At 32.5% G+C, this 27027-nt stretch overlaps 1 protein-coding gene across 2 annotated transcripts; it reads left to right on the forward strand.

The window, feature by feature from the left end:
* LOC140452106 (membrane-associated tyrosine- and threonine-specific cdc2-inhibitory kinase-like) lies at positions 1-25085 on the forward strand. Of its 2 annotated transcripts, none has more exons than XM_072546174.1 (8): positions 1-259; positions 2411-2505; positions 5849-5969; positions 10545-11032; positions 14938-15145; positions 15297-15442; positions 17295-17509; positions 21404-25085. In XM_072546174.1, exons 2-8 carry the CDS (start codon positions 2476-2478, stop codon positions 21663-21665), a joined length of 1470 nt encoding a protein of 489 aa, XP_072402275.1. In that variant the 5' UTR covers positions 1-259; positions 2411-2475; the 3' UTR covers positions 21666-25085. The 2 variants fall into 2 exon arrangements, with proteins under 2 accessions (XP_072402275.1, XP_072402276.1); XM_072546175.1 differs by lacking the exon at positions 1-259 and adding an exon at positions 609-826.
* The last annotated feature ends 1942 nt before the right edge of the window (positions 25086-27027 follow it).

Below are 27027 nucleotides of genomic sequence, written 5' to 3' on the forward strand. Positions count from 1 at the left end.
GCAGTTTTCACTTTTCAATCAATCAGGTCAGGTGACATTAAATAAACACAAAACTAGAACGCCGGTACTGTTTAGTCCTTTAAATAATATAAAGAAACAGTATTAAAACCTTGTTAATTTTTAGAAACTATATTAAAAAAGTGATACTTAGTGTTTTTTTAAAAGTCTGGACTACTGTGAATGTTTGAATTTTAGTATATAATGTCAGTATTTCCATATTAAGTTGTCTCCTAGAGACTGCATGGAGTGTCTTAGAGGGGTATGTATAATTGATTCTTGTACATGTACCTATATTAATACGATTCATTGAAAATGTAGATTGAATTTGTTATAAATTTTTTACAAAAGTTTAGATTAGTATGTTAAATCTACACTCTCGAGGAATAAGGTTGTAGAATCACAGTTACATTTTTAATATTAAGAAATACATCCCTAGAGGGGTATGTATAATTGATTCTTGTATATACATGCATGTAATACCATTTATTGTAAATGTATATTAAACAAATTAAAATTCCCGCCGTTCATCGCCATTCTTGATTGGCTTGAAAAATAGTAACCTGATTTGTTTTCATCCTTTTCAGCAGTTTTCAGTCAAGTGTCATTAAATAAACACAAAACTAGAACGCCGGTGCTGTTTAGTCCCTTAAATAATATAGAGAAACAGTATTAAAACCTTGTTAATTTTTAGAAACTAAATTAAAAAAGTGATACTTAGTGTTTTTCTAAAAGTCTAGACTACTGTGAATGTTCGAATTTTAGTATATAATGACAGTATTTCCCTATTAAGTTGTCTCCTAGAGACTGCATAGAGTGTCCTAGAAGGGTATGTATAATTGATTCTTGTACATGTATGTTAATAGGATTCATTTAAAATGTAGATTGAATTTGTTATTATACAATTTTTACAAAATTTAGATTAGTATGTTAAATCTACACTCTCAATGAATAAGGTTGTAGAATCACAGTTACATTTTTAATATTAAGAAATACATTCCTAGAGGGGTATAATTGATTCTTGTATATACATGCATGTAATACCATTAATTGTAAATGTATATTGAATATTATTATACATTTTTTACCAAAATTTAGATTTGTATATTAAATCTACACTCTCAAGGAATAAGGTTGTACTTAATTCACAGTTACATTTTTAGTATTAAGGAATATAAACCTATTTGAATATGTTGTGTATGAAGATTAATAGCAATGGAATTTTCTATTTGTTTTATTTTTATAGTTTGAAACTTTGTAGCAGAAGTTATTAGAAATAAAAATTATTAGCTACTTACAGATTATTGTAAATATTTAGAGGACACAAAGGTCATTTGATTATTCCTTGTTTTGTGGTTTTCTTGGTTTTGATATTATGACTATGCTACTTTCCACATCAGGACTTTTTGGGGCAGCAGTGAATACTGTTTTAATAAACATGTTAGTGTCAAACATCCATAAAGCCTAGTTTACATGAGTCGAGTAGCTGTTCAAGTCACTTGTACGTAACTATAATCAAGCATTTAAGTTTGAAGGGCATTTAAGTAAAGCATTTACACTATTCAAATTCATTCTCATTTGTTTATTTCTACACTGACTACTAGATATATTCTAAAGATATGTTTGTTCCTCGTACAACTCCACAAACTTCAATGTTGTTTCCTCATTCCACTTCATATATTTTTAATAAAATTTAAATAAGTACTTAAAATCGACTTCACACAACTAATTCTTGATAGCTAGCACAAATTTACTTGAATGACAGTTTACATGAAGCAAGTGTGAGATATGCCCTTCAAGTATGGGCCCACCAACACTACATTTAACCTTTTTGAACAAGTAAGTTACTTGACTTGCTTGGTTGCTTCTTCAAGTTCTTGATCGAGTGCTCGAATATTTGTCTACACTATTGAAGTTACTGGTTTCCAGTTACTTGCTCAAGTAACTTGAACAGCTACCCAACTCATGTAAACCTTACTTAATGGATAGGCACTGTAAGAAGGAGAATGCTACTTTCCAGAACCTTGGAACATATTTGAGCCTAAACCAAGCATTAATAAGATATATTAGTTTACTAATATATCTGTTTCAAGTTTTAAAGCTAGGACTTTTTTTTATTCATATTCTTATCTCACATTCTACTTCTGTAACGTTAACTAGAAAGCACAGAAAGTTAAGAATACAATGCTCTGAGAAATGCTTGCTCTATCATGTTTAACCCTCCAGAGGACAGGTGAGCCTATCAGGCCTCATCCATATGGAAGTACAATATATTCTAGTTATTTTCTGTTAATTTGATTCAAATTCTAATATACATGATATTAAAGTTAGGTATAATAAATATAAAAATCTAATTTAATATTCACCCGTATTATTAAACTAAATAAATTAAACATATTAATCTTTTTTTTAGAACATCGAGATATATTAATAGTAGTTAAACAGTACCTACATCATCATCTGTGATAATCATTACCAATGAGCTTTAATATGGGAGAAAACAGGGAGGTAAGTTTTGAATATATTTATAAATGAAAAAATTTTCATAAAAATGAACACTGATTAATTAATATTTCTTAAATTTTTGCATACCAGCTGGAATTGGCTTAAAACAAGAATATTTTATAGAACAGCAGCAAATAATATATCATCATATCATCATCATTGTTGTTCTTTAATCCCTTAGGATCCTGACTTACGCTTTCAAGGTATTATTCTATTCTGAGAAGGATTAGCCCTCTTTCTCTCTCTCTTTTGGTTACAATTTATTGTGTCTGGCTGATAACAAGAAAGTAGAAGAAAACAGAACAAAAAAAATCTAAAGATAAGTCATAAAATAACCTGACTTAAATCAAGAGATATGTAAGAGACATATATCTTGCTTAAATCGCAACTCAAAGGTTAACTACACTATACTATATTGTTCCTTTGTTTAATATTACAGCCATGATTTTTGTTTGACACTAGTAGCCAGTGTAGCTTACACTCAACTACACTTGAAAGTGCTATACTAGAAAACAAAGGAACAGACTTATATACAGTAGACTCCCTCTATAACGAGAACTGAAATGGCAGACTAATTACCTCGTTATAAGCCGACCTCGTTATATCAGACAACAATAATACTGTGCATACATATAAATATGTAGATTTCTAAAATATTAGCTTCCTATAGTGAAGCCATTCGGAGCAATATAAGATTCTAAATATTGTTTGAATGGCGTTTTTGAAAAAAAGGTGTTTACTTTTATTCTCAATGAAATATGTTAAAACAAAAAGAAGTTGTTTACTTGTATTGTCAATGATATACGTTAAAACAAAAAATCTGTACTTACATTTTTTTTCAACTACAGAATGTATAAAGCGTATTTTGAAGGATAACATAAACTATTGCTTCTGCAATTGTAAAAGGTCTGTCATTCTTGACTTCTTTAAATTGTCCAGTATCATTCTATCATATTTTCTAAAGATGTGAAACATTTGTATTTATTGTAAAGAAGTTTATTGCGGGCAGCAGTTAAGATTGTAGAAGATTATTGCCGGCAGTTAAAAAGGGTATTTATTTATAACCACAGCCGGGTCATAAACGTAAAAAATACGTTTTTCGATCTTATTTTCTCTCGTTATAACCAAATTTGCCTCGCTATAGACGATTATATTTCAATAGAAATTTCACGGAACATCTGATGTACCTCGTTATAAGCGAAACCTCGTAATAACCATGTTCGTTATAGAGGGAGTATACTGTATTATAACTGGTTGTATCAGTGTTTTATGTATCTTTATTTTTGTCTTTTTGTTTAGTTTTCTATTTTAAGGATCTTTCTGTTTCTTCCCAAGGATTGGTTTCCCTTTACAATTCTTTCTTGAATTCTTTCTTTTCTAATTATTCTAATGTTCACTTTCAGGTAGTTGAATGGTGTTCAATGTATGAATGTTGTTCCTTTTGTAAATTTGAATTTGTTTTCCATGTACACACCTATTTGTTTTCTTATTTTGATTGAATTAATTATACCATTTTGGAATAACAAGAGATTAGTTATTGGGAACCCAGCAGTGACAAACCATGCTGCTCATTAATGATAATATTCTTACAATACCAAGAAGGAAATTTTGTCACAAGTATTTCAAACAATTTGGGAATCACAAATAGCTTGCTTATAGGAAAGTAGTTTTTGACATTGGACTTGTTACCGGATTTGTAACTGACAAAACTGTTTTTCGATGTGCTTGAAAAAATTCCAGTTACAAGTGACCAATGCAATGACATGCAAATGGATTTACTCAAAGTATAGACAGACTTTACGAGAAAATGAGAAGGGGTCTTATCAAGTTATCCCTTAAACTTGGAATACCTGAGAATACCTCTGTAAGAGTTTATTATAGACAGGAATGTTAACAGCAGCTAAATGATTAGAATCAGAAAGGTTATCAATGTTCAGGTCTTCATTAGTGTAAACAGAAGAAATATAAGATGCAAAAAGGTTAGCTATTCCAAATCCAGTATCACAGTAATCTTTTCAGTGCCATTTCTCTAAATTTCTTTAATTTCTACGGTTATCTGTAGTTTGTTTAATGATTTCATTATCTAGTCTCTCTATCACATCAAACATGCTTTTACAGTTACATTTTACAGCTACATGGATTTCTCTATTCCCAAGATTTTTCTAGAATGTATTCCATAGTATGGATAGTGTAGATCTTTCTGGTCTAAATCCATTCCATGGAATCAAATGAAAAACCAAATACAGTATAACCCTGATTATCAGTTCTTAACACAAGTCTTTGTTTTCAAAAATTGGAGGATGTACTGAGGTTTGTTTATATATATTTTTTTTATTTTCTATATAAATATATTAATTTTCCTTAAATATAAAATTTTCTTTGCCTGATCCATTTCTCTGTTATTGGTCTGTAGCACTTGTATCAGTTTTTTTTTGGTTCATTTAATATGTCTTCTTTTTATTCCATGTCCACACTTTCTGTTCTATAGTTAGTTTACTGAAGCCACTTTTTACTTTTTTTCCTTTTTATTTTTCGTCATAGGCCTTTTTCCTTCTATCCTTATGCATGTTCATCTATTTCTTGTTCAAATTATTGTTTATATAGATTTTTTCATTTTTCATATTTTTTAGTTTTTGTTTTTCATGATTTTTTCCTTCACTTTATCTGCATTTGGTTCAATTAGGCATGATTTTTGTGCCTTCATAAATTTTATCATTGCTTCTTTCAATTCTTCTGATTTATGCGTGTCCATTTTTTAGTATCCTTAAGATCCTTCTTTTTCTATCAAGTATTTCCAGGTTTCGTTGAATCCCCTCCCATTAATTGCTTCGTTCTCTTTTACTACTTTCTCATTTTTAATTTTTACGTTTTTTTTCTTGTTTTGTTATTTCCAACTCTTCTCTAAATTCACTCCATTCTGTTTTCAATCCCTTTAATAATTTGTTTTGATATCTTTTCATTCTCCTTTTATTTCAGTAAATAATTCAATCAGCTGATCCAATTTTTCTTTTCTGTATGATACTCCATTTTTTGATTGACTCGTTTTTCTTCTTATGATACTCTACTTTTTCAAATTGACACCTTTCTTCTTCTTCTTTTTCTCTATATAAGCCTACATACGCGACGTACGGCGTAATGCTATACGCGGCGTATGGCGTTTATTGAAAAAAAAAAAAACGTAAAACTACAGTAGCGTTGGGTGTAGGTATTTATAGTAGTAGTGGTGGACATGTGATTAAATTAAAAAAGCTTGCAAATGTAAATAAAAAAGTAATAAACTAAAATTACCAGAATTATATTTTGAATTTTGTTGCAAATTGCTAACTATATTGTTCTTGGTTTGCAGGAAAGTGACCAGAGAAGAAGTCTGCTACAATGCCCACCACTGATTCGTAAACGTAATATACGAAGAACACTTAGAGAACCACAAGAAGACAGTCCCAAAGCAGCGTATGTTAGTAGCATTGGTAAGTTCTTTGTAATCATTAAATATTCTTATAGATTTTAAATTATAATTTACTTTTATTTTTGTTTAAATTTGATTTATCTGATATTATATACAGGGTGTCCAGAAACTCTCGTGACAAACGAAGACCAGAGATTCCTCAGATAATTTTAAGACAATTTAACCCAATTCACCTATACTTTCTAAGTGAGCTAGAGCTCTTTGAAGATGGCGCCTTGTAATGGACAGGCACTGTGTTAACGATTATTTCTTGCATTCAGCAAGATCTTTAGACTCCACAGCCTTTATAGTTTGCAGTGTGCTCTCCTTCACACACGGCACATTTTGCTTGGAGTATTTCTTGGTTTTCTGCTCTCTGATGTTGGGTAACTTCCTCCACATTTTATGTATGTATGAGTTCTTGTACAATATGCTTTAAACTGGATGTACAGTTGGCAACATTAGCACTCCATTGGAGATATTCTCGCCTATAGATATCTTTATTGTTTTTCTTTTGGTACGAGATCCACAAAGAACATTTCCAATGGTGTTTGATTGCCCCTGCAATAATCGAATCTACTTCCATAATCGAATACAGGCAAACATAAATGGAAAACTAACACAGTGTATACCAGTACAAAGCAGAGTCAGACAGGGTGACTCGTTAAACCCACTTCTCTTTAAGGTAATAATGGACGAAATAATATAAGCAGTACGTAAAGGTCATGGTTACTGACACATCTAAAACGAGACGAGTACTAGAATCAACAGAGATGAAAATACTTCGACGAATATCAGGTAAAAGTCTGTTGAATAGGGAGAGAAGTGAAAACATAAGAAGAGTGTGCAATATAGAAGACATAAATGGATGGGTGACAAAACGGAAACAGGAGTGGAACGAACACATTAGTAGAATGGCAGAGAATAGGATAGTACCAATAGCACGAGATAAGTCACCAAATGGACAAAGAAGTATTTTCACACCGAGAAAAAGATGGTGCGATAATTTAAACTATTTAGGAGGCTAATATTGAAGAAGAAACAGGCTTTAAAGTCTACATACAAGAAGGAAGAAGAAGAAGAAGCATAGTGTGGTACATATTTCTTACAACTACCGTATATATGTATGATTTTCTATTTTTTTTTGTTTAGATGCCTTATAAGTTCCCTGTATGATTCAATAGTTTTGGTGTTATATTTTGATTGTGCCGTTTGGTAGAGCTTTCAAGTGTTAATCTTTTACTTTAATGGCAGGTGTTAGATTTGAAGTCATTTTTTAAATATAATTTTCTCCATATATAAATATATAAGTGCAGGTTTGGGTGTCACTGATGTGGGTGTTATTGACGTTTTATCATTATTGGTTAGTTTTTCTAAAGGCTCAAATATGTTGTTATTACTCACTTGTGTTATATTTTTCGTTTTTGGATTCACTTATTTATGACTTTTTGCCAATGGTGAACATTTTCTGAGGATTTTTTATCCAGTTCTCTGGTACCATGTAGCTATTTCAATTTTCTAAGCGCTAACTGTTGAATTAGTATATTGGACAACGTTTATTGTATTTGATTGACCCTCTAGGGGTTCAGGCAAGTTTGAATGATATTGTTGGGCATTATTTGAGGATGGGACAACTGGTATATATTGTTTTAATGTATGTTGTTCATTACTCGGAAAATCAAAAAATGGCGATGATATTGTGGGAGGTTGTATAAATTTGAGGTGAATTATATTACTGCACTCTTTTATTTTGATTTTGAAAATTATTTGAGTCTATTTTTGTTGTTATAATATGTTGCCACTGGATTATTATTTCGTGTTATATAAACTGCTTTTATTTCAGTTAATAATTAATGAGTTGATTAATCACGTTTTTATCTTAATAATTAATCACTTTATTAGTTACGTTTTTATTTCATTTGCTATCAGTACCAATATCATGTTTCGTCTGATAGCGGAAACTGGCAAAAGAAATTGAATTTCGGCAATTTCGGCAGCCATGTGAACGGATGTTTACTCGTCGGTAATTATGTATAACAAAGAATATCCATTGAGCATCACATTCCTTGGATTTCGGGGAAGACAGCATACAGAATAAGCATTATCTTATCAGCTTAACCTTTGAGCGGGCGCGCTTTTAAAAATTATAAGAGTGGGCGACGGCACTTTATGCCGAAAGCACAAAAACATTAGATTAAGTTCAAAAGATCTTTATCCTTAATATAAAGTTCTAAATAATCATGAACTTGAGATAGTTTGTCAAATCGTTTATTTCAAAAGTGTACAAAAATTAAATATTATTTAATTACATAATAAATCGTAATCCTAAAAAAAGAACATTGATTCCTAGGTAGAGTCTTTGGCAATGTAGAATAAATACCTAATCAAACTCCTGGATTTCCATAGAATACGGATTTTTACGTAACTTTTTCACTGACATTTTTATCTGCCGTAACTAGTGAACCTAGATATGTAAAATGTTTCACACTTTCGATGTTATAGTCTCCTATTGTCAGATTCTGTAGGTTTCTTTGGCCTGTCGATTTGCTGACCTTCATGTATTTGGTTTTTATTTCGTTAATGTTTAGGCCACTGTTTTGTGCCGCCCTTTCTATCGCATTAAATGCTTCTATCATCCCTCTTTCGCTTTTAGCTATAATATTAACATCATCTGGAAATGCCAATATTTGTACACTTTTTGTTATTATTGTTCCTCTGATATTGACTTTTGACTCTCTAATGTGATGTTGAATATAATACAGAATAGGGCATCTCCCTGTCGTAGGCCCGTTCTCATATGGATTGTATCTGTTAGTGCGTTTTGAATTCGAATTTTGCTTTGTACTTTAAGTGTTTCTTTTACTATATCAATGAGTTGAGTTAGAAAATTAAACGCTTTCAGTGTATGGATAAGAAATTCTCGACGGATGCTATCATAGGCACTCTGAAAATCAATGAAAAAGTGATTCACTAGTATTTTCCAAGATTTGCCTCAAGGCGAAGATCTGATCTATTCTGGACTTCTGCCTGCAGAAACCACATTGATATCCCCAACTATTTGTTCCCCATATGGTCTCAATCGGTCATACACAATATTTGATAGTATTTTATATGCCATAGTTAGTAGTGTTATTGCCCGGTAGTTTTTACATTGAAGCTGATCTCCCTTTTTATGTAGTGGGATAATTACTCCGGTATTCCAGTCTTGTGGCAGTTGTTTATTATTCCATATGTTCACTATTAGTTCGTGTATTGCATTCAATAGGGAGTCTGCGCCTTCCTTTATTAATTCTGCGCTAATATTGTCTAATCCAGGTGACTTGTTGTTTTTCAGTCTGGTAACTGCTTCTTGCATTTCAGCTACTGAAGGGGTGGGGGTTGTTTCTCTGGTATCCGTTTGATTCAGTTTAATTCCATCATATAGTGAATCTTCGTTTTTTTCAAACTTTTCTTTGAAGAATTCTGTCCATCTTTGTAGTATTTCACTCTGTCGAGTTACTATATCTCTTTCTTTGTCTCTGCACATCATTGTTCTTGGTTTAAATTCTTTTCTACTTTTGTAAAGTTTTTGGTAGAATTTTCTGTTTTCTGATGGTTTATTTAGTTCTTCCATTTCTTGGAGTTCTTTTTCTATGTGTTCTCTTTTCTTTCTGCGATGTATTTTCTTCTCTTTCCTCCTTAGCATTCTATATTCCTCCTCCGCCTTTCGTGTTCTATGTCGTTGTTGTAGTCGTTGATATGCGTTATTTTTCCTCTGTTATGTTACGACACTCTTCATCGAATCACTTGATTTGAGCTTTTTTTTGTGGACCTAGGGTCTCTTTGGACCGTGTTTTTATGTAGTTTCACTGACATAGTTGCGTTCTTGTATGTATTATAAATTAACCTTGTATATCGGTAGTCAATGCGGCATGCTTGTAGTGCTTCCAGGATTTCGTCAAATTCTACCGTGTCAAAGGCTTTATGGAAATCTACAAAAGCCAAAACGAGCGGTTGATTGTATTCGATAGTCTTTTCTATTACCGTGTTAATGTTCTGTAGGTGATCATTTGTTGCAAATCCGGTACGAAATCCCGCTTGCTCTATTGGCTGGAGAAATGAAGTTTTTTCTCAAGACGATTCGTTATTATTCTTGTAAAGAGTTTGTATAGGTAACTAAGAAGTTATAGGTCTGTAGTTTTCTAGTTCATGGGGATCTCCTTTTATGTACAATAGAATTACCTCAGCGTTGTGCCATTTGTCGGGTATATTACTGTCCAAAAGGCACATGTTAAAAAGGTTTTTTATTTTCTATTAATTAGTAATATTACATTATTTATTTAAGATAATTAATTAAAGAAAGTGTATTTTAACTTTTCCAATATATAACAATGATAGTATTACAAAAAATATCAATTTTTGGAGGACTTTTTTTCATAAATTTTTTAAACAAATTACACTGTATGAATTAAAGAATTAAAGATCTAGAATATGGTGCATAGTACAAGCAAGTCCAGATATGTTGAACTTACGCAGGTCTCTAATATTTGTACCGATGATAGAATTATGCTCCTTATGTGTATTTATAAAGTTTTAAATTACTAAATATTTTTTTTAGTGGAACTAAATTCTCATTATGATACGACGTTGGACACTTCCTACTTTAATCAAATATACCCTGCACATAGTTATATAGGAGAGGGTAGTTTTGGACTGGTTTTTAAAGCAACAAATAAATTTGACCAGAAGAAATATGCAATTAAAAAGCTTAAAAGCACAATGAGTAACAAAGAAATGTATGCCGAGATCCTCAATAATGAAAAAGTGGGGTTGCACCCCAACTGTGTTGAGTACTTCATGGCCTGGGAACAGGCCAGCGAGGTGTACATGGTACTTGAAGCATGTCAAATGAGTCTTGCGGATTACGCAAAAAAAAATTATGTACAAGAACCATTGTTGTGGGATGCCTTATATGATATATGCAAGGGTTTGCAATTCCTACATGATAAGTCATTAATCCACCTTGATGTTAAACCAAGCAACATCATGATACATGCTACATCTTTTAAGCTGGCGGATTTTGGCACCTTACTGGATATGAACATGGTAAGTTTTCAAAAATATATCTTTTGAGTAGTACATATATTTTCTTTTGTTAGCATATTTTAATTATATCGTAGGTATCAGTTCACTGCCTTTTGAAAAGAACAAATATATTCGACGATTTTTGTATGTTTCCTTTTTGTGTATATTCAACAAAAAATCTTTGCTATATCTTAGTGGTCACTACTGGTAATTAGATTGTTTTCTTCATTCTTCATTAATTATTTAAGTTTTTATAAAGTTTGACATTATTTTGAATGATCAGAGTACCATGGAACCTTAAGTTTATCAAGATTCATGTTATATGTTTATTTGTCACGAAGTGTATTAAATAAAACACAATTTTCTAACCTATTTACTAACTGGTCATCTTTATTAGGTAAAGTACATCTACAATACTAGCAGTATTCTAAGTAGCTTAACTTACATTCCCCTTCTTACGATTAGAGGTTCAATCTCTGAGGGCATTTGCATACACGCTCTGATGACATCACTTTTTTTTTTCTTAACTACTTTTTCCTCATCACTTTCCTCCTTTATAGACTTATGACAACTATTATCCAAGATGTTCTTGCTCTCTAAACTTTCTGCCAGTTGATCATTTTTACTGTCTTGTTAATTATTATCATCACATTAACTTTTCTATCATTGCCCACATTTACCGCACTATTGAATTCTTTATTTATTTTTATTAAATACCTACTACAACATGGGATGTGCTGGAATATGTGCTTTACTTCTGGGTGGCACTTTCCCTCTGTGGATGTTGGACTATAATTTCAGAGATTCTTTAGATATGCTTGTCTGTATTTTCAATAAGGCATTTCCTTTAATTACAATTAAGTCAAAACATCACAAACCCTGGACTACCAAAGGTATCCGCATATCAGCCAAGAATATGCATTCACAACTGTACATCAAGAAATTTACTACCAACATCTTTGTCACTGAATATATCTTCAAGTACAGAGGAAACTATCTAAAACTTATCACAACAATTAAAAAAATGTACTATCATAATCGTCTGGGAAGCTCTAAAAATGTTGCAAGAGAAACTTGGTCCATAATAAATGATCTTCGAAATAAAACTAACACAGTTCAAACATTTTCTCTTCCAAACCCTGAAAATCTAAATGAATACTTCGTTAATGTGAGTAAAAATATAATATCAACTATTTTGCCACAGCAAGATCCTATTTCCTATCTCCCCAATTCAAAAAAGGTCTCGAATTGATTTTTTATAAGACCAGTTGATAAATCTGAACTGATCTAAACAAGCAGTACTATCAAAAGCAAATCTTCCTGTAGTACTGATGGACTATCCATAAAAAATTTCTTATATCTCCCAAAAAATGTGTTGGAAGTCCTGGTCTCACTAATTAACGATTCCTTTGAAAAACGTATATTTCCTGAGTGCCTAAAGACAGCCATTATTATTCTTCTTCATAAGGATGGTGAAAAATCTAATGTCTGCAACTATAGATCTATTGCCTTACTACCGGTCCCATCCAAAATTATTGGGATACTTATAAAAGCCCGACTTGAAAGTGTTGACCGTCACATTTTGTCCTATTCTGTCTCTTCGTGTCGTTCTATTTATACACATATATTTCGTCTTCTCTTCATTAATCTTCAGCCCTTCTCCACTTTTTGCTCCTTCCACCTTGTTGAAGATGTCTTTCGTGGATAGAATGGAGTCTCCAACGAGATCTATGTCATCTGCATATGCGAGTTATAGCTTGGGACCTTGAACCGATAGCAATTCTGTTTTTATTTCAGCCGACCTCATGACTTTCTCAATCTCTTTCTAATACAAGGTTAAAAAGTAGTGGAGATAACGCATCACCCTGTTTGAGTCCACTGTTGATTTCAAAGCTGCCAGACAGTTTATTATTTACAAGTACTTTAGATATTCCACCTTCCATACAGACTTTGGTCATCCGAATGAGTTTCTTTGGTATTGAGAACTCCGCCATGGCATTCTATACTTGGATTGTGTATGGGTCTGTTATACTTCATCCCTTTTCTAGAAGTTGTCTCAGCGTGAATAGTTGTCTCCCCCATATTTCAGAAGTTCTCCTGGTATCTCGTCCATACCCGGCGCTTTGTGATTTTTCAGCTTATTTGAGGCCTTTTGGGTTTCTTCAAAGGAGGGATTTTTGACGGGCATGTCCGCTGTGATATAGATTTCTTCTTTGTGCTGTTCTTCCTGTATGATGTTTAGAAGTTCCCTAATCTTCAGTTTCCACTCTTTCCATTCTTCAGTTATTTCTTTACCGTCGATTAACATACGGCCTTGATTGTCTCTCAGTGTATGGATGGAATTGGTTCTATGTCCTCTTTTCTCGGAAGAAATTGCTTTATAGAATTCTCTGGAGCCTGGTTTGGGTCGGTCTCTCTCCATAGCTTCATATTTTTGTTGTTCATAGTTTCTTTTCCTTGTGCGTATTATTTTTCTTGTTTCTTTTCGGCAGTCGTCATATTCCTTTTTACTTTGGTCTGTTTGCAGTTGTATCCAAGTCTTCCTTACTGTTTGTCTTTTTTCCAGCTGTTTCCGACATTCCTCGTCATACATTTTTGCCCTCTTCTGCCTACTCCTTCCAAAGATCTTGTCCGTTGTCTTGGTTATTATTTCGGCAGTCGTTTCCCATAGCTGTTCTATATCATTGTATTCTCTTTCAGAGTTCAAGGTTTGTCAAGTAATGATCTGTGTCTCCGTCTATTCCTCTCAGGCTTCTTACATCTATAATATTGTTCCCATGACGGGCATCTACAATGATGTGGTCAATTTGGTTGCGCGTAATATGGTCGTTTGAGACCCAGGTTTGCTTATGGATGTCTTTATGCGGAAACATGGTTGACTTTATTAGCATGTTATTAGCTGCTGCAGTTTCTGTTAGTCTTAAGCCATTGTCGTTGGATATATTGTGGAGGCTGTGTTTACCTATTGTGGTGTATAGGCTAGGCTCTTCGCCTATTTTAGCATTAAAGTCCCCGTAGAGTAAGCGCATATCTTGTTTGGGCATCGTATCTATCTCTCTTTCTAGGCCATCGTAGAAGTCACTTTGATATCTTCATCCTTCTCTGCCGTTGGTGCATGCACTGAAATAATCGAAATGTTGTATCGTTCTCCGTTCTTTCGTATGTAGCATATCTTTTCGTTTATAGGTTTGAAATTTAGTATATTCTGTACTAGGCTGTCTCTAGTTCCAAATTCATGTCTTCCGTTTTTGTTACCGCTGAAGAAGATGGTGGATTTACTTATTTTTATATTTCCATCGTCTGGCCATCTTATTTCTTGGACTGCTGTTATATCCATTCCTATGTTTTCCAGTTGCTCCACAGCATTTATAGCTGTGGAGCACAGGTCTGTACCAACTCTGGACATTCCAAGTTCCGATATTCATAGTCCTTTTACATTGCATTTGTCGTTTTTTGTGTTTATCTTTCCGGTTCCGAGGCAACGTTGCAGTTTTCATAACTAGTTTTTTTTTCGAGGGTGGGTAGTTAACCCTCCTTTCAACCCTCCTCTTTTATCCGGGCTTGGGACCGGCTGCAGTAAGGTGATTTCTGAGCTACTCAATCCACCCGTTCTTCACCCTACCCCAGGCAGAGTTATTTTTGAACCTTAACAACAACATTGTTTAAATAATTAACAACTAAAAAACAATGTTTCAAAATGAAATAAGTCCAAAATACTTATCAAAAACTGATTGAATAAGGTTTTATTTTGAATTTAGGTACTTCGTAATTTCAAAAATGATATTTTTTAAATTTGTTTTTGAGCCTTGACAATCGTCATCTTCCGTTCTTTTTTCAGTTATCTTACCACATTACAGTTTTCCAAATATAGTTCCAATTTTGGAATTGTGTTTAATTAATCATTTAATTTTTAATTTATTTTACAGCCACCTGACCGAAAAAAGTCAACATTATCAGAAGGCGATTCAAAGTACTTAGCACTAGAAGTTCTTGATGGAATATACACTCCTTCCTGTGACATATTTGGGTTAGGATTATCTCTGTTAGAGTTAGTGTGCCACATAGAACTGCCTGGTAGTGGTCCTTCATGGCATGAACTCCGTCAAAGAAAATATCCACCTGAATTAAACGAGAGTAAGTATTGACTGTTACAGATAAAAATAATAAAAAGATTCAAAACACTCAGATCTTCCGTAAATAATTTCACTGTAGTTTGTGAACAAACTGTCATCGTTTGTGGTAGATATACCTCTTATATTAATATATTTGTCTTATTACTGTTTAGGAGCTTCTGAAATCTTTAGAGTAATAATCAAACGAATGACAACCAATCGGTATACTTCAAGACCATCAGCAAACGAAATATTAAACTGCAGTTCCATGAAAGATGTCGCAAAGAGGTTTGAAGATGGGCTCAGACCCATTTATACTGTAAGTATTCAACGAATGATAGAAATAGTGTTAAATTTTTTCAAATGGGTGATAAATTACAATACTTGCCTACTGAAATTAAACAAAATGTTTGTGCATTACTCTTTTATCCAGAAAAATTTCTGTTCCTTTTTAATAATTGTTTACATGTCCAGGGGTATATCCCTTTACCCCCTTTCCTTTGTAAAGTTTGATGTTTTATCTGCATCCATTTTTTTTTCATATTGAAAGTTAGTATGAAAAAGGACGTTAATATTGATCAAATAGGTAAAGATGTTTCAATGAAAGTTGCTGAAAATAATAACTAATATAGGATATGATAAAAAGTTAGTAAAAAAACTACTATACAAACCGTTTCAATTAGGCTATTGATTATGCCAAATAAGAGACAGCTAAAAGGAACTACAACGTTAAAGTGGTTTTATTGTTTCATATAGTCAATGGACCCACAAATATGAAAAAACCGCGGAATGCTACCATTTAAAGAGGCGCGTTTTTGAGAACGGGGTGAATTAGTCTCTATGCAGTAGGGTGCATTTTCGTGAATTTTATGCACTTTTCGTATATACATTAACCCTTTCAGTACCTCTGGTTCTTCAGCAAACGAAAAAATATTTTTTGCCTAAAATGTACTAAAAGCAGTTCATATAACACTTTTTGGACATTCGATAAAATATAACATGTATATATAAAAAAATTATTATGGGTTTATTTGTACCCAAAAGTACTTAAAAAATTTAAAAAAAAACAGCGCATATGTGACATAAAAAAGCAATTTCTTTGCTTTTGAAGGCACAAAAGGACTTTGACACAGCAGTTCTGACATTTCCATCTTGATTTTTCTGTACAACCAGGATTTTTGCATATTAAAGGTAAAAGTAACTGTGAGTGCTCTGGAAAATGTCCAATATTATCAAATTGCACCTCAGTAAGAGGTCTAATTTCAATGTTTTGGCGTTTTACAGCTGCTACTGTACGAGTTGTATCGCTTGAAGGTCTTCCTCGTTTTCGGTTATTGAAAGAGTTGACTTTTATAAAGGCTTCATCAACTTTCATCCTAAAGTGTAGATCTGAAGTGTAGGTCCATGATATCTTTTTGTGGAATTCCTAATGTATGCATTTGTCGTTTATACTCTAACCAAGGGCCATGTCAACTGCATGAAAGATTAGTCGAACAGTCCACTTTCTACAACGATTTTTTGTTCTGTAAGACGCAACAAGAGCATTTGTTTTATCTATGCCGAACATGGACTTTATACTTTTGTATAACTTCAGGTCGACTTAGGTCAATGAAACATTTTGTTTTATCCAACGTTTTACCAACGAAGGACAACTTGGTGGTACCAACGTTGGATACCATTATCACTGTTATCTAACCATCTGGTTACTACAATTCCACCAGAAGAGATCATTTGTTCCGTTGATCGATCCTCTCTAGTTTTTTTGAAAAATCTTTTACTACATCAGTTAGATGTGGTTTAGAAAATGTATTGGTCCTCGCAGTACCAGCAACAAGTATTGATTTTTGGCTGAGAATTTGTGAAAGGTTATAGCTCGTAAAATAATTGTCACAGTACAGTGCATGCTTATTAGGTTCAAGTACTTTTGATAATTGCAATACGATAGCTGCACCCTGTCCATGTTTCAAATGAAAAGGTTCTATCTCTGTGGTACTACCTTGATAGATTAGAAAATTGTAAATCAATCCACTTTCACCACCTAATAAATACAATTTTACTCACCATTACTAAATCTTCCTGTTTCCTAGGTGGACCGTTACTTGAAATAATTTGTACTATTATTCGATAAAAATTATCTTATAGTATTTTAATAAACATGTGTCTACTTCTAGGCAGAAAATTTAGATGATATTAATGGATTTGGTACCGAAAAGTTAGCAATGTGCCAATATAAAACTGAAAATAAAGAGAACATTTCAGAGTACTTAAATTTGCCATGTTCTAAATACTCTGAAATGAACGACGAAAAGGAAGACAATTCCTTAAACTTAAACACTACTCCAGAGAGCAATTTTGGACTTCTTAGTTTTATTCATCAGGATTCTATGTAAGTTTAGTATTTTAGTTTTTTTTTCTTTAATCTTTATATATTCTTACGAATTATATTAAGGGGACATTTACTTTCTAAATTAAAAAAAATGGTTTTTGTTTTTTTACGTGAAAACATTCCTTAGTATCATAGAACTACTGTCCTAAAATTTTATTAAGAAATTCCAAATAGAACCGAAGTTATAGCTGTATTTATAACGGTACGTACCTGAGCTAAAACTAGTTTGTATACAACACCGCGCGCCCCGCTTCACCCGTGCACCGGCAACTCGACAGTTGCTTTCTAAAACATAAAAGCGAGTACTTATTGAAATTTATCGAAAATTATTGTTTTGAAAAACGGAAATGAATGCCTGGATCTGGTGGTCATTTAAAAGGCAGTCGAAGTAAGGGGGCGCATTGAAATAAGCATAATCATCATAAGTGGCTCGACAATCCGTTGTGGATCTTGGCCTGCTCACAAAGAAATTGCCACTCCTGTCGATTCCTGGCAACTTCCCTCCATGTTCTGACCCTTAGAATCTGTAGGTCTTCTTCCACATCATCAATCCATCTCCTTCGTGGTCGTCCTCTACTTCTTGTGTCCTCTGGTTTTGAAAATGTTAATCTTTCGTGTATTCGTGATCTGACATCCTAGCAATGTGTTCAGCCCAACTAAGTCTCTGCACTTTAACGAATTTCACAATATCTGGATCGGTATATAACTGATATAGTTCAAAGTTGTGCTTTCGACGCCATAGCCCATTTTCATTTACGGCCCCAAAAATCTTTCTAAGAATTTTTCTCTCCAAAATACCAAGAAGTCTTTCATCATTTTGAAATAAGGTTCACGATTCAGCTCCATATATGAAACTGAAACGTGGACCTTATCTATCTTGAAATAAGCATAATATGAACATAAAATTCAAAGGTTATCAGTTTACGGCCGAAAACAATTCTGAATTACTCAGTTCCTCGACAAAATTATAGATAAAAATAAAGATTGGAATAAAAATTGGAGAAATAGCAACGAGTTGGTCGGAACATGTCGACGAAACTCGTATTGCTCAAGCCAATAGAAGGAGCAGCGAGACATCAAAAGAGGGCAGTTGAAAAAAAGCTTTACACTACCCTTACAAGAATAACAACGACCTCTTTGTGTTGCAGATTCCGGCACTTCTATTGGCTTCTTTCCACTAAGACCGGTGGTCTATATTGCAACGATTAAGAATTTATGGTACCCCGTGGGTTCTTCTTGTATTGCTTCAGCTCCTCGTTTTATATTGGGTGGGGTTAATTGTTTTCCAAGCTCCTCCAGAAATAGTTTTCTGCGATATTTTATGTTTACTTTTGTGTTCCATTCAGGATTTTTCATATTCCATAAAACGAAAGCATTTTATCCAGCAATATCCAAAAAGTTAAAAAAAAAATACGTAAGGGCCATCTTCTTGCTGCTCTTCTGCATGTGTATCCTCGGATCAATTTGTCTAAAATATCAACTCCATCTTTGGTTTTGTTGTAATCCAAAGTAATCTTTGGTTTAAACTTTTTATCTTCACCAGAAATTTCATGTTCACTGTGTAAGGTCGATAATAATACGACAAATTTGTTAGGCTTGGTTACATATGAAACTAATGTAGTGTTTCTAGTGAACAAAAATTTTGAAGAATACAGTGAGCGATCTGTCATTTCAAGCAATGATTTGGACAAACTCTTCTTATTTTTTCTAATTGTACCCAAAAGAATTAAATTTTTGGATAAGAGTTCTTCAGATAAAGCAATGTCAGTTGTAATATTTCGACCAGACCTATACCAATGTTCTGCAAGTGTTTTGACAACTCTTCGGGCCATGGTCACATTCAGATTGATCACCAATCTTTCCAGTATATATCTCAAAGTTGCAGCAATAAAAATTTTCAGCGTCACATAGGGTCCAAGCCTTTATACCATATTTCTTCGGTTTACTAGGTATATAAACAACTTCCCCTAAAATATATAAGTTGTTCGTTGATGCTTGACCCAGACTTCGTACTCCGAATGTTAAATGAGTTGTTCTCGATATCACATTATTCAAAACGGGACGTTTTTCTCAAAATCCTACTACACCAATCTCAGTAAACCAATTTTTTTTTACTTTATATATATGACTACTAAATACTACATCTTTTTAGTACAGGGGTAAATTCACCCCCAAAACAGGCTTTTTTCGTACTTTTTATAAAATCGCGTATAAAGGCCTTAAAAATATAAAAAATTAACTTTTTAAAGGTTTATTTATTAGTTTTAAGTCTCAAGAATTGAATCCTGTTGGATTTAAAAAAAATACAGGAAGGCATCCACCCAAATAAAAAAAAAGTAATATAATAGTTTTTTTTTGTTTATTATTTAAAAATTGTCTTTTTACAATTTAGAAAGTAAAAGTCACCTAAAAAAGTTATTTTTTACACTATTGTAATTTCTAGAGGGAGTCGTCTCCACTCTTTTATACTTATAAATCACCCTTCAAATATTATCTTATCCTATTGAAGCCTATTCTTTGTGGTTCTTGTTCTCTGCTTACCACTGCATTTATCAGCAACCAAATTACTTCGAAATCTGTTATATGTAATTCTTTATTCGTTGTATACTCTGTATATAATTTTATATGCAGAGTTCTGATCTGTTGATCTTCTATTTATCTTTTATGTATTATTCATAATCCACAATTGTACCTTGTACAGCCCAATATTAGTTATAACAGTACAGCTGCAGTTTGTTTTCTCGACACTGGCAACATCATTTCGCACTCATAAAATCTTCGTATAATTACAAAATAAAAAACAATCAAAAGACAAATACACAAATCCTGCCTTTTGCTGATGTTTTTAAAAATAATAAATAGTAAACTAAATAGTAATAATATGTAAAATTCAAATAGGTAAAGTTTATACAAAACAAAAAATATTTTTTGATATATTGTGACAAAAATGTATCTGAGACCTATTTTTACTCTTAATATTGACTATGAAACTGATACAAACTGACAAAAAGACAGAAACACTAACAGAGACAAGGATAAATAAAATCCAAATTAGAGTAAAGGACAATGTTGAAGTAGTAGAAATATCACATATCTTAGAATCGAATTAAATACAAACGGAAGATATGAACTGCTCGACATGTATATTAGGGATAAAACATTGATACACACTCCAATACATCTTGAAAAACATGCCCATAAATAAAGCAGGGAATTTAACCTAGACAGCGCTCCACAGACTCATAGAAAAATTGGAAAACAATTGAAAATAAGGAGGTGATACTGGAGAGGGGGCTTTTGACAACATCCATAACCAATACCCTGGGACGTAAAGCAGTCGAGGACATATATTTGAACTGGATGGAATCTAGGCTCAGGAATACCACTATCCTTGAAGAGACCGTGTTGGCCTAGGTCGACAAAGGATGTCCACAGGGGGGAGTTCTGTCCCCCCCGCTGTGGAATCTGTTGATGTACGGACTAACAGGAACTTTAAGGCAAATAAACGAGGGCCTGGAACTAGTGAGACTTATAGAGAAGATTAAATATAAGTTCCTAAAAATCCACCATACGGATTTGTAGGTGGAAACTAGAGTAATTAAGTCCGTTAATCCGTTAAGTCAGTTAAATCTGCGGATTCCGTTAATCGTTTAGAGGGGTAAGTTGGTTGAATCTACTTTACATATAAATTCGCGACAGTTAAATGTCTGATTGTTTCTTGTTTTGTGTTTTAATCGAACATTCATGTGGTTTCTTCATTGTTGTTTATATTCACTCTCAAGCTGAAATTTTCTTTCGGATAAAATCCATAATTTTCTAAAAATACAGTTGAATCGATTAATCCCCATTTTACTATAAGTATCATAATATATGAAATATCTTGGGATTTTATAGGTTAGAACGATCAAAAACCTCCACGTGCGCTAATATCGTTCCGAAGGTTCTCTTTAGTGGAGCGGAATCCGACTCGGAGAGTGATGAATATGTGAACGGCTCGTCTGCAGGTTCAGGGCGTCATAATTCTAATGACGTATTGGCTATGGAGTTACAAGACGAAGATAAACCTCACTACCATAGCACCCCGATCTCAAAATATAGATTAAATAAGATGGCCCTGACCTTTGAAGATGATGAGGAGGAACCTGATAGCAAATAACTTTTCTAAATTAACAATTTACATTTGTTATCACTTTTCCGTACAAAAGACTGAGCGGATTTAAAACTAGGATTAATTCATTTTTATTGAAGATTTCCATTAACATCTACCTAATCTAGGGATGTTTATATACGTTTTTTCTAAAAGTTTGACTTATATATTGGCTAAAAAGTTACCTTTGCTAATATTATTATTCTTTTTGTTTTTGATCTCGAGTGTTTCTTTAAGGTCATGTTTAATTTACATGTGCTTTTGGAAAATACTCCATCATTATTATAGTATGTTTGTTACCAGTTGCGTTAGTTTTGTTTTGAGTTTTAATTATTTTTTAGATTTAGAATTAATTTCATTTTTTTGATTGATCGCCAAAGATATGATTAGCTTTTCCTAAAATTGAATCAGTTAGTTCGAAAACCGGCCCAAAAAAATTATTTTGACAAATTAAAAAACCTTAAAATTACTTGTTTTTGTGTATTGTATATATTAAACGAGTGTTTTATTTCATGTCTATTGACAAAAAAATTACAGACAATATGTGACACTTCAAACTTGCTATTTTTATTTGGTTTTTTTCCCACTATTGTTATTTTTGCTTTTTCTACTTTCACTATTAGTAATAGCTATCTCATCACTGTCTAGATGATACATTCTTTAAAATATGCTTGAAAGATATTAAAATGAAATACTTTAATGTACAGACGAAGCGAACTCTCGTTTGTAGACACATAACTGAAACCTGGCAGCTATCACTATGTCTAAATGACATAGTGAAAACGATCAAAATAAAATATTTTATGTGCAGACCATGTGAACTTTTTTCGTTTGTTCACCAAAAACAATATTTCAGAAATATTCTTATGGGCAATTTCAATTATATAGAAAGATTATCTTTCTTGACATAGTAGATTAAAGTACTGATAAACATCTATTGACATCCAAAAGTTTTCTACAAATGCTGTTATATTCTCATTTTACTTTTTTTTCTCATGTTACATATGTACTTTCATTCCCTTCCTTTCTTTAAATCAGCTTCATTTTCGTCATTCAATAATAATGCTACCATAAGCAGTTAGAAAATTTCAAGAGACTTGTATTTACTAATAGAAACACATTACTATATTTATCTCAAGATTAACTGAATGAGGTGATCGGTTTCTGTAAATGATACAATGACAAGGTATCGTACCATTGTCGTTTTGGATAAGTCTATCTAAAGCCCTGGATTTTTTCCTCTCATTACTGAATAGTGCTCTGCTATACAATGCTCACAGTTAAGTAGGTCATATGGATGATACACTCATAAATGAAGGCAGGTATTTTAAACAAAATGGCCATACCCATCTAATATTTTGATTTTTATGGTTTTCATGCTTACTGATTCAATTTTTAGAAAAGCAAAAATCGAACAAATGAGATTTTTGATATTTTATTAATCGGTAGGAGAATTAGATTTTTGTTATTTGTCGTATCTTGAAGTATAAATACTTCGATACTTGAAATTTTTATACTCAGTTGAATATAAATGATAAATTTATCACTAAAAATGTGCAATTTAAGGAGTAATCACTCCTATGGATGTGCAATGTAAAAACTTTCAATTTTATTTACTATCTCAATGGGAATTTCACAATTTCAGGTGAAAATACAATTATTTTGACATTTATATTTCAACCTTAGAAATTGTTCTTCAATTTGACTGATTTATGAAGGGGAAATCAAAACATCAAAATCAATATTTACTTGAAATTGTGTTTAATTTACTTTAAAGATAATAAATAATATTAAAATGTCACATTAAAATGCTTCTTAACAATATCAAGTATCAATTTGTCAAGTGATATAGTTCAGATAATTTGGTATATCTTTTGATATTGGCATATCTTTGTGTTTAGTGAGTGTGGTAGCCAAATTCGTTGTCACTTCATTTCATAAATTTTTTTATTTAAGAAATTTAGTGGAATTTACCGCTAAAAATAGTTGTCAATTATTTAAAATTAAGAAATAGAAGCACATCGAATACTATCACAGATCATACAAAATATGTTAAACATGTTTTGGAAGTTATTTCATTCTAGGAATGTAGGTTTTCTTTAGTTAATAAGTGTTTCTGAAAATTTTAACAATGGGTGCATTTTATGATACTTAAAATACTCTTGGTACGGTCATACATTTACCAAAGATAAAAAATGACCACATTCATGTTAATCAATTCTTTGAGGGTACTATAATTAATTTTTAAAGTGAATATTTTTATAGGCTGGCTTAAAAAAATATGCTTTTTTATGTGGGTAAAGAACTGGACATTAACATAAAATAGGTTGAAAATGTAATGCAAGCTACATACTTTTGACTCAAATCACCAAATGTGGTATTATTGACCTCTTTAATGTTTCCTGAATAATTCTCAGTTGTGATATTTTCATATATAAGTTGTAATATCTTATTGGAATAGTGTTGCTGCCATCTGTCTGTCCAACTTTTTGAAAAAGTCTTAAAATTTGGTGCATAGGTGGTTTTCGGTATAACAAACCATATTGGCTTTGATTTCCATAGGTCTTCTTATTCTTATATCCTTACGCTCTTTTCTTTTTCTTAAGAGAAAAGTTATGAAGTCTTGAAAGTTGGTACATAAGATCCACTTGGTACCAAGAAGAATCCTATTGAAAATGCGATAATATTTCTTCCATTATTCCCCTTTTATTATTTTTTGAAGGCTTTGTCCTACAATCTTGAAATGTTACTCTTGTTATATCAGAGAATCTTATTTTTACTCATTTTCTTTTTCTTGAATAAGCTTGGTACATAAATTCCGGTCCCTCATTTATACACCTCTTCAATTGTTCTTCTGTTAATAACTCATCAGTATACCAATAAGTTTTTCTATCAGTAATTTGAGGAACTACAGATTTATAGTAGGGAATTTCCAGTTTTTAAATAATGACCGATTTGTGCAGCAATACCATTCTAATCAATCATTTACTTATATGTGATTGGTCCATTTTAAAGAAATATTTGTTTGTTACATATATTATCTTGAAATACTACTGAACCATCCTGTAAACTGTTCGGTATGCCGTGATCAGTAGACATGTTTGGTCATACTGTGTGTAATGCATCCAAAATCCTCACTATTTTATGTTTTAAAACTAGTTCAGTAAAAGTCATTTGTTAAGTTTACCACTGAATGTGGTCTATGAAGGTTAGGTACCATAACAATGAACCCAATTGTAATCTTTTATTATTTAGTTATTTTTTGTATTTCTCTTTTATGCAATTCTTTGTTTCACATCCCTAGTGAGAATGGTAGAAAACCTAGTCATAAGAAATACAAGAAACAAATCAAAACATTTTCTTTGAAAGTTACGTACCATAAAAATGTTTTTAATTGTTATGTTACAAATAAATGTTTTGTATTTCGGTTCTTTTTATTTTTTTTATTCCACACTCGAAGGAAGATGACAGAAAACTGAATTTTAGCAGAAGCAAGAGTCAAATCAATAAATGAAAGGATAAACTAATAATTAAAATGTTTTCGGATATAATAAAAATGTAAACTCAGATAATAAAATAAACAGGCAACTTACCTACAATTAAAGAAAAAAAATTAATCAAAAATAAACAGTGATATATGATGAGGAAAGGAAACATACCAAACCCTAGATAAAATATATATTTATATTAAACTTTTATTTCTAAGGGACAAAAACAAAATGCGAGTTTACAGAAGGATTTCAAATAATTTCTTTCAAATATTTTTAATAAAAAGTTCGCAATTTATATAACTCCATAAGTCAAAAAATGGTAACAAAAAAAAATAAAAAACTAATCTGTGGCCCCTCAACTCAAAACAAAGTAAAAAAATATTTAAAAATACCTTTATAACAGGTATATATTAAAACACTGTCAGGTTGTTTTAATATATACCTTTTATAAATAAATTTTTTGTGATACATGGTATACAGCCAGCTACAGGAATTTGTGGAAAACAAAGTAGTCTTTAGGTTAAGTTAGTATGGTGTATGACCTCCACGGTTGTTGAAAACTGTCCTACATCTGTAAGGCAAACTCATGATCAGATGGTCAATGTCTTGCTGCGGTATTCTGTTAGTAACACTTTGTGGTATGACACTTTTATGCTGATACTTTACGGTGCGTCATGTGTATTGACACCGCGACAATAAAGTGTCATTACACAGTACACAGTCGTAACACCCCGAGTGTTACCGAATCCCGAGCAATCCAATTCACTGCAGTAGTGCGTTTTAATACAAGATACAAAAAAAAGAGACAGAACACGAAAGCTGTGCGTTAAAGTTTTCGACTCTCACCGAAACAGGTAGTGTCTTTCAACTACGTTAACTACTTTGTATTTTACCTGGTTGTCACGTTTTATATATTTTTACAGTGCCTACAGATAATTTTAAATCTTAAAAAATAAATTTAAATATATTTCTGTTTATACAGATAAAATAACTAATAAAGAAAAACTGTATTATAAATAAAATTTCAAATCTAGGTCGATACAAAAACCAAACAATTTGGAATTAAATTTGTTATTGTTTAAATTATAACTTAAAAAAATCACTTGAGATTTTATTCGTCTTTAATGTCTCTCGCTTTTCGTTGACTATCTGTCCTTCTTTATGTGCCGTCTTCTACCGAAGGTTGGCGACCATCAAACGATAGGTTTCTCTGTTTTGTGCCGCATGTATTATGTTCGCAGCTTCTGGTATTTGAAACCATTCTCTCAAGTTTCTTAGCCAAGATTTCTTCTTTCTGCCCAAACCTCTTCTACCTTCAATCTTGCCTTCCACGATAAGCTGTAGCAGACTGTACTTATCATTACAGAACACATGGCCCAGGTATGACGCTTTCCTCCTTTTAACAGTTGTTAACAATTCCACCTCTTTACCTCTTCGTCTTAATACCTCTGTTGGTCACTCTGTCTATCCAAGATATTCTCAGTATGCGTCGATACAGCCATATTTCTACAGCCGCTAACTTCTTTATAGTTGCCGCTGTTAACGTCCACCCTTCAACTCCGTAAAGTAGCGTAGAGAGTACGCAGCATTTCGTGGCGCGCCATCGGAGGTTAACGCTTAGGTGGCGGTTGCTTATCTGTCCGGCTTTTGACACGGGACAGATATAGCCATAATACAAAGCCTAGTCTTCATAATTTGACATAAAAGAGGATCCTGGGATATACCTGAGCTCTTTTCTCGGTAAAATGGGCTCTACTAAATATTTGTCTAACTCGGCCATACTCACTACGCGGCCCATGGGTCGCCTGCGGCCCTCAGACTGCTAGGCAGTAAAACAAAATTTGCGAGTTATAATATAATTATGTTTCTATTTATGTATT

This window comes from Diabrotica undecimpunctata, chromosome 10 (genome assembly GCF_040954645.1).
Source record: "Diabrotica undecimpunctata isolate CICGRU chromosome 10, icDiaUnde3, whole genome shotgun sequence".
Lineage (NCBI taxonomy): Eukaryota > Metazoa > Arthropoda > Insecta > Coleoptera > Chrysomelidae > Diabrotica > Diabrotica undecimpunctata.